The sequence below is a fragment of the Mesoplodon densirostris genome, chromosome 17, assembly GCF_025265405.1.
Source record: "Mesoplodon densirostris isolate mMesDen1 chromosome 17, mMesDen1 primary haplotype, whole genome shotgun sequence".
NCBI classification, from domain to species: Eukaryota; Metazoa; Chordata; class Mammalia; order Artiodactyla; family Ziphiidae; genus Mesoplodon; species Mesoplodon densirostris.
Window position 1 is genome coordinate 65,298,227 of NC_082677.1, and position 12,594 is coordinate 65,310,820.

The 12,594-nt window shown below is 42.3% G+C and overlaps 1 protein-coding gene across 7 annotated transcripts in view; it reads left to right on the top strand.

Moving 5' to 3' along the window:
* Window positions 1-12,594, top strand: part of MBNL2 (muscleblind like splicing regulator 2) — a 153,559-nt gene that overhangs the window by 41,448 nt on the left and 99,517 nt on the right. For all 7 annotated transcript variants that reach the window (XM_060079564.1, XM_060079568.1, XM_060079571.1 and 4 more), the window contains exon 2: window positions 9,977-10,753. In XM_060079564.1, the coding sequence (XP_059935547.1) occupies window positions 10,580-10,753 (174 nt within the window). In that variant the 5' untranslated portion in view covers window positions 9,977-10,579. The remainder of the gene's footprint in view (window positions 1-9,976; window positions 10,754-12,594) is intronic.

A 12,594-nucleotide genomic window follows, 5' to 3' on the forward strand; every position in this document is an offset into this window, starting at 1 on the left:
TTTTTTATTTTTTGGACAGTCAACATAACTGAATTTTTCAAGAATACAACAACAACTGTGTAAATTGAGTCAAGATTGTTCTTTAACTTGTTAGGAACTTTAACAGGAATTGATTGGCATCTTTAAAAGCCACGTCACCTGTCTCACCCATGTCAGTCTGCATTGTGCCCGCCACACAAAATAAGGTGTGAACATCCGACCACTTCATTCTGTCTTCTAACATATTTGTGCCTAAGCATGGACATTTTAAAATACACATTATTTATTTTATAAATAACGACTTCCTTTGATATCTTAGTTATATTTCAATTATGACAATATATTGAGTTTTCTTCAATGTGTACATGTTGGCTAGATTATTTACGATTTTCATCTGGTGGTAATAAAAGTTATGTTACAAAAATTTTGTCAAAGAAGGGGGCATTGGTCTTTGTATGTGTACAGGCAGATGAACTAGGCATTTGGCTGGTGATAACAGAGAGAGAGAGAAAAGGGAAAAGGTCAGCTGAAAAGCAGTCCTGTCCACCAGCAGCTGTGGCTGGGAAGGAAATGGAAGCTCTGGGAAGAATTCTCTAGCATTCAGGCCTAGGTTGCAGCCTGCAGCTCGATAATTGTTCTCACTGCAGCCACTGGGTCCTGGACATCCAGGAAACCGGTAAGTGCTGTCAGTCTTAAATGGTATCTAATACAATTGCTTTTATTCTAATAAGAGCAGCTCCTAACTGAATGATAAATGTTTAGATAGAAAACACAGGTGCAGTGAAAAAACATAATCTGAATACAAATATGTGTTGAATATATTTATGTCTGGATGTCGTTTCAGGAGTATGTTTAGAAATCTCTCCTCTTCTAATTGAAGAAGGGATTTCTTTTTCTGCCCGTTCCTGGAAACTACAATGAAAATGGGCTGGAAATTTTCATGCATTAAAATGATTTCTGGATTTTATGAAATTTTCACTTGTACTTGAAGAGACAAGGTCCAAGAGGAAAATTTTTAGTGGGGGAATTTCTCCTTTTATTTCTGTTATCATGAAACATTGGCTTATCTGACTTACTGTGTGACTTGGGTGCCCCAGTGTTTAATTTCCTCTATAGAAATGTATTTGGAAGTATATTCAAAAGAACAAGTACCATGTGAAATGAAGACAGGCTTGGTAGCCGTGGTTCTTTCCCTGCTTAGAATGAATGAGTGTTTGGAATTAGTTTTTGAAGAGCATCTATCAAAGTTTTGTCTAACATTCTCTGAAGGACTTCGTACTTTGTACCACCATCAAAGAAAGAGACTTTCTACTTTCTTTAAGTTACACTTCATTTGCTTTACAGAAATGTATAACGCTCAGTGAGTAGGAGTCATTTCCACCTGTGTGTGTATATGTGTATGAGTGTGTGTGTACATGAACACAAATTTAAGGAAAGGTGATGCCTTATCTAATGCTGATAAGGGTTAGACACCAAATAGAGAGTCCTTATAATACACTACTAATTATATTTTGGTTGCAATACATCAATTCATGGTTTAGGTATTTCCAGTCTCCATGATTCCAAACAAGGAAACTGAGACTCAGAGAGCTTAGGTGACATTTCACAGCTATTGGGGACAGAGGAATGACTGACTGGAATCCAGAGTAGAAAACTTTCTTCTTACCCCTAACCCATGCCAAAGTTGCAAAGCACTATTTCATTTATATTTCCAATAAATTTAAAAAAAATCTTAAGGTGTCTAGAAAGAAAAATCTGTTTAAGGACAATCACTTTTGCTGCTCCCTTCACTTTTTTTCTTGGAAAAGTCAAGGAGGTTCTGTATTGCCTTGGCCGTTGGGACTGCTTTCATTTCTGTATTTCTATTGGTCCTCTGGGGTTCCCATGGGAAGGTCCCAGTCGGGGACCTCTTCTCCGTGGCTGTGATTACAGAGCAGGATTACACCCACTCCTGGAGGTCAAGTGGCTTTTAGCCCAGTGCTCCAGCCGGTGCTGCTCTGGGTCCCTCTCCAGCCCGGGCGTTTGCATCTGACACGCAGGATACGGGGAGTCAAGGACCAAGGGAGAGAGCATGTGGAGAGATATTTTAAATTAAGCTCCAGAAATAGAGCTGGAGACGTCAAGCCACTCACAGGAAGGAAGAATCATTTTTCAACAATGTGTTTTAAGAATTGAAAGATTAAAAATACAGTGCTTGTTTTTCTCTTTCTGACTTACTTCACTCTGTATGACAGACTCTAGGTCCATCCACCTCACTACAAATAACTCAATTTCGCTTCTTTCTATGGCTAATATTCCATTGTATATATGTGCCACAGCTTCTTTATCCACTCATCTGTCGATGGACACTTAGGTTGCTTCCATGTCCTGGCTATTGTAAATACAGCTGCAATGAACACTGTGGTACATGACTCTTCTTGAATTATGGTTTTCTCAGGGTATATGCCCAGTAGTGGGATTGCAGGGTCGTATGGTAGTTCTATTTTGAGGTTTTTTTTTTTTTTTTTTTTTGCGGTACGTGGGCCTCTCACTGCTGTGGCCTCTCCCGTTGCGGAGCACAGGCTCTGGACGCGCAAGCTCAGCGGCCATGGCTCACGGGCCCAGCCGCTCTGCAGCATGTGGGATCTTCCCGGACCGGGGCACGAACCCGCGTCCCCTGCAACGGCAGGCAGACTCTCAACCACTGCGCCACCAGGGAAGCCCTATTTTGAGTTTTTTAAGGAACCTCCATACTGTTCTCCATAGTGGCTACACCAATTCACATGGGTAAGCTGGGACGAAGTGAGAGAGTGGCATGGACATATATACACTACCAAACGTAAAATAGATAGCTAGTGGGAAGCAGCCGTGTAGCACAGGGAGATCAGCTTGGTGCTTTGTGACCACTTAGAGGGGTGGGATAGGGAGGGTGGGAGGGAGGGAGACGCAAGAGGGAAGAGATACGGGAACATATGTATATGTATAACTGATTCACTTTGTTATAAAGCGGAAACTAACCTACCATTGTAAAGCAATTATACTCCAATAAAGATGTTAAAATATATATATATATGTAAAAAGGGAAAAATTCATGAAAATGAATTACCAAAATTAAATAAATAAATAAAGGATTAAAAATAGGAAATCCAAGATTCTCCAAATTGGAAGTTAGGAAACTCAAGGAGACATAGTTTCTTTATGTAATTAGATTTATGCAAAATAAAATTAAAGGCATCCCATAACTTACTTAATGGATAATAAGTCCTTGACTGTCTGACTCAGAAATAGGTTTGTTTTGCAAGGATCCTTTAATCAGCTCTCTAGGAGGCCGCTGTCTGGCAGACAGCTAAAATACCTTAGATGACCAAGAGTTGGCTGGAGGAGCTGTGTGCTGCACAACTATTTTCCTTAAGGCGGTCTTAACGTTTTAATCAGTCTCAGTCTCAAGATTGGACATGATTGATGTGTTTCCCTTCAGAAATGTACAAACTGGCTACAAAGCATTGGCAAGGCGAGGACACCTGGGGTCCACAGCCCGGGCTTGTCTGAGGGGCGTGGCCTGGGGCAGGTCGCCAGGGTGGTAGAGTGGAGGACTGTGCTTTCCAAACTCACCCTGCGATATCACAGAGTGACTGCAAGGAAGGAACGTGCACAGCGAATTCTTTCCTGCAGTCAAAAGTCACAGCTTTCTGAAAATCTAACACCTAGAAGAGTTTTCAATATGTTTTGAAAGATGAAGTGTCACGTAAGTGAAGACCCTAAAAAAAAAGCTTGGGATTATTTTGTACTGTTGAACAGCAAGTCCTTTGGCATTTCAGGAAATACTACAGAGCCTCCTTTCTTTATCCTTGAACTTAAATCTTGCCTTTCCTTTGAAGGTGAGTCCAGCAGCGAACCTCCATATTGGTCATATCTGGCGCTGGGGCTTTACACAGCAGCCCCTCTGTGGAGAGTTCTGGCGTCATGCGGCTGAGGACCAAGCTGCTGGCCACCAAGGACCGCCAGCCCCCTAAGACGGTCCTCTCTCAGACAAGGGCCCTAGAAACAAAGCCCTATTTACACCCATCAAAGGCCTGCTTCATCCTGAACAAAATCTGCAAGCTATGAGACAATCTATTTTTCAAATTCTCATAGAGTCAAGTCTTAGCGGGGACAAATCTCTCAGGTGTTTCCTGTGTCATCTAGTTTTATTTTGTTTTGGCTGATCGGAAACAGAGCCACTGGGAGAAATCCTCGGCCAGCCCTCCCGCAACTGTTTGTGTGGGAATCGGTGACCCCAAGACCCTGTGATCGACTCAGGGCAGACATCTTGGTTCCCTCAGCAACCCAAAGGATGCCTGGCACGCAGGAGGGCGGCAAGCAATGCTTACCACAGTGCTTCTCAAACTTGAGAGTGCTTCAGAGTCAGCCCTGGAGGGCTTGTCAAAACACAGATTGCTGGGCCCTACCCCCAAGACTTCGGACCCAGGACCTCTGGGCTGGGGCCTGAGAACCTGCATTTTTAATAAGCTCCCAGGGGCTGCTGGGCCTGCTGGCCCATGTATACTACACTTTGAAAACCTCTGGCCTAAAGATTCAGGGTTCTGAAGCTCAAATAATTTATCTCTGGGTCAGCTCCTTACCCACACCCCCAACTTACTTGGCAACAACAGGGTAAGCCGCTGGCACTTGCTGGAATTTTCCTACAGGATAATACTGAAACTCTCTATTCAGAGCCTTATTCCTTTAGGTTAGACTTTGGTCCATATTAAAATGCAAATGCTCTTTGGAGGAGGGTCAGGAATTTATTGGACAAATATTCGTTGAGCATATTCTAGATACCAAGCACTGAACTGAACCCTGAGGATTTGAAAATAAAAACAGTTTATCAGATACACAGGAGCTTATACTGGGGGGAGACAGTTGGATAAATCAATATTCACAGTTCTCATGAATTAAGGAATAATGATGTCTACTTAAAAATAATTACCAGGCAGTGTCAAAAGATGGACTACAGAGAGGCCATCAAAAGGGGGATGAAGGGACCTTCCCTGGCGGTCCAGTGGTTAAGACTCTCGGCTTCCAGTGCAGGGGGCACGGGTTCCATCCCTGGTCGGGGGAAGTAGGATCCCACATGCCACACGGTGTGGCCAAAAAATTTAAGAAATAAATAAATAAAATTAATTTTAAAAATGGAAATGAAGGAGGTCAGGCCGGAGCCCCGCTCCAGGGTGCAGGGCCGGTGAGGGCTACCAGCCTGGTGACCCAGCAGAGCCTCAAGGGCAAGATCATGCCCTCCTCTGTGAGGGGGCTTAGAAAGGCAGGACGGGGAGATATCGTGGGGTGCCTGAATGCCTGGAGAGGACAGGGGAAGGGAATACCTACAACGGCCAGAGAAATAACTGGGAACAAGTGCTTCAGAATTCGGCCCAGGTCCTGCCTGGGAAGGAGCTCATGGGATGGGATTGATTGTGAAGCTGGAAATAAAGCTGAAGCACAACTGAAAAGGAGCGAAGCAAACAGAAGCAAAAGCAAAGCACTGGGAGGGCCTCCCTGGTGGCGCAAGTAGTTGAGAGTCCGCCTGCCGATGCAGGGGATACAGGTTCGTGCCCCGGTCTGGGAGGATCCCATATGCCGCGGAGCGGCTGGGCCCATGAGCCATGGCCGCTGAGCCTGCGCGTCCGGAGCCTGCGCGTCCGGAGCCTGTGCTCCGCAACGGGGGAGGCCACAACAGTGAGAGGCCCGCATACCGCAAAAAAAAAAAAAAAAAAAAAAAAGCAAAGCACTGGGAGAAACTTAAACAGAAAACACTGGAAAATAATGGGAGCAAGAGACCTTGCTTCCCAGAGCAGCGCAGAAACTTCCAGGAAAGGCAAATGGTGCCCGGCATCGCATGGGTCCAAAGCTGACACCCGTGGCCGCTTTGTGAGAATTAGAAAGACGTGCCCTCTCCACACAGACACATTTTAACAGGGACCCCTCTGGGCAGGTGAACTAGAAAGTGCCACCCCCCTGCTCCCGCCTCGCCCAGGACGCTGGGAGCTTACTCAGCAGCTGTGCCCCAACTAAGGCCTCGAGCCACATGGACTCCCCATCACTGCGACCAGCGTATTGGGACTCGGCATCACACCCAGGGTGACCGCCGGGCCCTAAAAGTGTTTCATCTACTTCTGGGTTGGTAGCAGCTGGAGGAAGACAGCAGGCTCAGGCCTTTGTAGTGACACCGTGGGATGTGTACTTGGGGAAACTTCTCTGTGGGTTCCCTTTGGCTGCAGAATAAGATGGTCTGAGAAATGAGGGGTGCTCCGGATAAGAGGCCCTGAGCGAGCGCTCCGTGCAGTCAGCTCTTTAATCTGCAAGGTACCGTCCTGCTCTCAGAATCTGTGGCTGGAGCAGATCCACCCCAGGCATGACCCCAGTCATTGATAGGGAACGACTGCGGAGAGGAAGCCTGGAAGTGGATTTATTCAATAAATATTTATAGAGCGGCTCATCCTTTCATCACCTTGCTTTGGGACAGCTCTTGACTGTTCACAGAGTGTTTTTATGTTTCTTCTGTAATCAGTCCTCCATGGCGGCAACCATGTAAAGTAGGTAGGAACTATCATTAACATTTTACAGATGAAGAAACTGGATCTCAGAGAAATTGACTTACTAAGGTCATATGAAGGAGGCTTGGCAAAACAAGGGCTGGAACCGGGCTCTTAGGACAGGGTACTTTCCACCATTCCAGAAAGTGCTGTGGCTAATAGAAGAAATGCAAAAGCCCCTACAACAGCGCCATCAGCAGAAATATAATGTAAGCTACATATAGAATTCTGAATTTTTTGGAGGGGAGCTAAAAAGAAGCAAGTGAGTTTAATTTTAATAAGAATATTTAATCCAGTTGGTTAAAAATATTATCAATTCACCATGTAGTAAATATGAAGCAATATTAATGAGGTGTTTTCATGGTTTTTTTTTCACACTAAGTCTTTGAAATCAGTGTGTATTTTATACTTAGAACACATCTCAATTAGGATGCTGGATTTTTATTAGAAATACTTGATCTGTATTTAGATTTCATAAAATTTACAACTGAAAAGTAGATTCATATACTCAAGTTGGTCCAAGCATACTTAAAAGTTTTCCGATAAGTAAACTGAGGATAAGTTTTTAAGTTAAATTTACATTAATTAAGAATAAATAAAAATTTTAAATTTAGTCCCTCAGTGATCCTAGCCGTATTTCAAGTGCTCAATAGCCACGTGTGGCTAGTGGGCCTCCCAGGAGCCTCCAGTCTAGTAGACCCAATACGTAATTTGCTCTATGTGTCAGTTAATTTAGCCTTGTCCCTTGATAACCATGTTAAAGGTTGGTCTTCTCCATCCTTGCCCATCATTGCCCATCTCTTGCGGTGGCCTCCCCTGACCTAAATTAAATCTATTCTCACTTCCTCATTCCCACAGCTGCTTGCTGCACCCACTCCAGAAGATGGAGGCTGTCATGGCCCAAGAGAGGTGATATCTTTGTAACAGTAGCTCGGTAACTTTTAGGATAGAAACAGAGAAGAAGCTGGGAGAAAGAGTGGATTCATGAACGGTTAGGACAGCAATATATCTAGGTGCAACCTGAGGAGCCTTGTGGAACATCTTTGACTTACACAGGACTCTGGCCGTCAGAAACTTGGTTCCTCTGTTTTCAAAAGCAAGTCCATCTTGATAGGGTCTGACCATCTAAATTCTGGTTGGATTTTCATAGTAGTAGAAATGGCACTCCGTTTCTCCCAGGGGGGAAAAAAATGTCTTCTTATCTGAAAGTATAAGCAAAAGTGTACCACATTCACTGGATTGAGTTAAGAGCATTGTTCCTGTGTGGTTTTTAGGAAGACTTGAGTAATGATTCATTTGCCATCTGTGCATGAATATGTGTTTGCCTGTTTCTTTTCCTACACGTGAAGCATCGGCCAAGACTGTGCTGCTTTGAGGAAGAGCATCTCCTGCATCTTTGTTGTTCTGTGACCCCATTGGACCCAGGTCCTTGGGACTCGGGGACGCTGCAAAATATTTGGCAAATATGAACTATGGGTGTCCAGCCCCTCATTTTGTCTCCACATCATTGGCACCTCAGTTCCACTGAACACACAAGCAGAAATGTTTCCTTGTCCCTTGCTTCCCTTGCTTTGTTCTCACGGGGTTTAGAGGTAAGGGTTGAGGTAATGAGGGTGCAGGTCCAGGCTGGTCGGTGAAACCCGACCCAGAGGCAATTTGGTTATTAAAGTCATCTTCTTAAACTCTTGAAGTTAAGATAGTTGATGTTAGCTGCTGGGAATGCAATCCTGCCAAAAAGTCAAGCAGGAGCCTGTCTGGCCCCTCAAATATTTCACAATGGGAAGCTAGGAATGTGTCATAGCTTTCCAGGTTGCCAATTTCCTTAAATGCACATACAATTATAACTCATTCAAACACTTCTACTAACAAGTCAGAGAAGTATTGGGATGAAGAAGCATTTCCCACTAGTCCCGGGAGATGTCCAGCTAAATAAATGATCCACAATCAGATAAGCTTGAGAGACGCCACTGCTTCTCTTCCCCTATCAGAGACTCATTCAAGGCCGAAAAAAGCCCTCTTGCAAGGATGCCTGTTCAGCTTGGTTTGCCTGGAGTTAACTAAACTGAATTGATTGTGAGACTTACTTTTTCAGGGAACACTTGTGAATCGCTCAAGAATTATTGCTCTCTGAATTTCTATGGTACATGACGATTTTAAATAACCTACTTCCAGCCTCCATTAAGTTTTTAGTTATAAATTTTTTAGAAGGCCATCAAGGCTAAGCCAGTATCCAAGGTAGCCCATGGCATATCCAATATATAAAAATGACCAACTTCTGATATTTATCCTTCATTCATGCTTGACTCAGTAATGTTAAATTTTTAATGTTTTAATAATTTCATAATCCTTGGAGATATTAAAAGAAACTAATTGTGCTGATCTTAGAAATCTGAACTGACTTGTTATATTGTTGTTGTGTTAGATATGTGATTCAGCTGCAGCATTCCACAGAACAGTACATTCTCAGATTGTGACTCCATTAAAATCTAAACTGGACTCAGCTAAAAGGCATTCATCCACTTAGTCAGTGAGTCAGTCATCAGTTAAATCAGTCGAGAAATATTTTTTGAGGACCAAATAGCCATGAACTAAGGCCCTAGGGAAACAGAAATGGAATATACAAACTGCCCTTACCCTCTGAGTGCTTACAGCCTAGAAAGGAACACTAACGTCACGCAAGTATGAAAGGTAGAGAGGGGCTTCCCTGGTGGAGCAGTGGTTGAGAGTCCGCCTGCCGATGCAGGGGACGCGGGTTTGAGCCCCGGTCCAGGAAGATCCCACATGCCGCGGAGCGGCTGGGCCCCTGAGCCATGGCCGCTGAGCCTGCGCGTCCGGAGCCTGTGCTCCGCAGTGGGAGAGGCCACAACAGTGAGAGGCCCGCGTACCGCTAAAAAAAAAAAAAAAAAAAAAAGGTAGAGAGAAAGTATAAGAGATCTGAGAATAAATATCAGATCTACCTTTCCCTCTCTAAGTTCAAATCTCTGTAAACTAGAAAAGGGTGTAAAGGGTAAGGAGCCCACACTTCATCCAGAATGACAATATCCTTATTATTTAGGAGAGTCACATCCCAAATGATTGGTTATAGCAATTCCAACAATAAAATCAATGGCCTAAATGTGAAATTAATTGGAAGTCACAGTTCTAATACACTGTTTTGGCGATTAGGCACATTAGATTGAATTGTTTAGAATGCCTAATTATTGTGTCTGCCACACTCATCTGTTTGAGTCATTCCTAACTTTTGGACTGCTGCCTAGATCATTTCTGCAGTACAGTTGCAGTTTCGCATTCTTTTCTCTCTTTTTTAATGCATAACTTTCCTCACTATATTCAAAGCTCAAAGCTCTAAACTGCACTTTCGCGAATTCTAGATAAGAGCCAAATAGTTTGTTAAAGTGTTGATTCCATTGAGTTTGGGTGTAAGTTGATATTTTATTTGTGTTTTGCAGGCTCAAGATTTAAAAGTGCCTGTGTGAAGTCACTTTTGCAGGAAACCACAGCCCGGGAGCTTTTGTGTTACCGTGTTTTGCTATCAAATACACATTACCCTGACCTTACGAGTGGATGAAGATACCTCAATTGTCTGGCTTTGCCAATTGCTTGATTTCGGAATTTTAAAAGGTGAAAGGAAAGAGAAAATTCTGCTAAGATCTGAACATCTAAGTGGCTTATTTTCCAGCATCATCAATAGCTGCGAGCATCAGAACTAAATAGTCTCCCAAGGAGTGCCATGATATTGAAGTCACTTTATTAAAAACAATTGTGTCTGCAAAACGATCAGGTGACTCAGACGTTTGTGGCCAGAGATGACACTGAGCATGCTTTCATTGCAGCCCGCAGTCTTCGAGTGGGGCATATTGATTGATGAGTGACCGCCTGCCAATAAATTCTCTCCTCACCCTGTTTCCTGGATTGGGCTTCTTTAAGCAATTTGTCACTTACCTTCAGACTTACATGTGGGATTTTTCACAGCAATAGTTTTGGAATCATTGGAACTTGATTTGATTTCATCATTTAACAGAAACGAACAGGATCCAAATTATTTTCTCATCATGGCTTTGAATGTTGCCCCGGTCAGAGATACAAAATGGCTGACCTTGGAAGTCTGCAGACAGTTCCAGAGAGGAACGTGCTCCCGCTCTGATGAAGAATGCAAATTTGCTCACCCCCCCAAAAGTTGCCAGGTTGAAAATGGAAGAGTAATTGCCTGCTTTGATTCCCTAAAGGTAAGAGAATGCATTTTACGTGTCACATCAATGCCACATTGGACTTTCAAATGGAATATTTTTCATTGTACTTTTACAGACGTTTGACAATCGATTTTAGATCCTGTTTTCTTATTTGTGGTGCCTATTGGGATATTTGCACTCAAATTTTTTTCATATCAGATATATATATAAATGTTTCACGGATCCATGTTTAAATTAAAAATACATGGTGCTGTATTTTTGGTCTGGCATGACATTCATGTACCCAAGAGTTTTAAATCAAAGTCTGGCTTGTGACAACTGAGGATAAATATTTTATTAACGTTTGATCTTCTGGAGGTTATACAAAGGTGAAGAAATTGAATGTGTCACTTTTATGTGCCAGTTATTCTGATTCACCTCTTGAAGAATTTTCTACTCTTGTGGCTTTCTTTCTTGACCAAGGGTTTCCTAAAATACTTTACTTAATAGGTTTTTCACTCTCTTTGACAATTTGTCATGGCTAACAGAAATTATTAAGTACACACGCAGTACTTCTTGAGAACCTACTATGTGCAAGTTAACACATAGCACATCAGAGAAGAAATGAATGTGATTCAAGATGGTATCCTTGGTGATCTCACTGTCTGGTAGGGAAAATACAGCAAATGGCTACAATGCAAGACAGAAAGGGACACATGCCCTAAGAGAAGGATAGAGGGCAGACTTCTATGGGGATCCATAGATGGCAGAGCTGGCTTCCAGCTGATTGTTTCAAGAAATGTTTTTGGAGGTTGTGGCACCTGAGCTGAATACTGAGTTTGGTGGAGCCTGGGCTTGAAGAAATGGGAGAATTATAATGAAAGATCTAATTGAAGGAAATGGGGATGCCTTAGCCCATAATGCTTTGAGGTTGATTTTGCCCTAAGATTATGGATTCTATCAATCCCTAACTGTCTAGGATAGTTCTAATATCAATGGATATAGGTAAGATACATAGCTTAACTTAAAAAAAGATTTGGGAAATCATAGTGCTGTGAGTTTACAAAATAGTGACCTTAGTCTTTTCTTGAGTATGAAGGGACTGGGTATGTTTTTTGGAAAAAAATCATCTTAAAGTAAAAAGACTTTTAAGTGAAAATTGAAATACAAGACTTCAAATCATATATTAAAGGGAAAATGTGTCTATAGACTAAAAGCAGAAGAATTCATTTATAGCTCAATAGAATTATTTTAAGGATTAAAATTTGAAAAATTATAGATATGTGATTTACCTCAATAACTACCCCATTTTCTTTCTTTTTTATCTTTTTTGTCTAATCTAAGTTTATTAGATTAGACTTTAAAATTATAAATCATTTTGTCTACACAGAAATGAATAGATGGATAAATCACAATTCATATAAACTATAACAGCATAAGCACATTTTATATTAGTATTTATTTTGTTTGTAGTCAAAAAAGTAAACAAAGTATGTATTTGCTTCTATGATTATCACCAATGGAAGCATTCACTATAAAAAGCAGTGTAGATTGAAAACTAGAACATAAGAACTTTAAGATAGGGAATCAGGTCAGAGATGAGAAATTCATCTTCCAGGTCATCCCCAATCTCTTCATTTTATTAATCCAACCCTTCTCTGGTTAGATATTTACTATTAAACTGAGATTTTAGCAAGTTTCTTAAAACTTTTAATTCTTCGACTTCCCTGGTGGCGCAGTGGTTAAGAATCTGCCTGCCAATGCAGGGGACATGGGTTTGAGCCCTGGGGGTCCAGGAAGATCCCACATGCCTCAGAGCAACTAAGCCTGTGCGCCACAACTACTGAGCCTTCGCTCTAGAGTCCATGAGCCACAGCTACTGAGCACGCCACAATTAC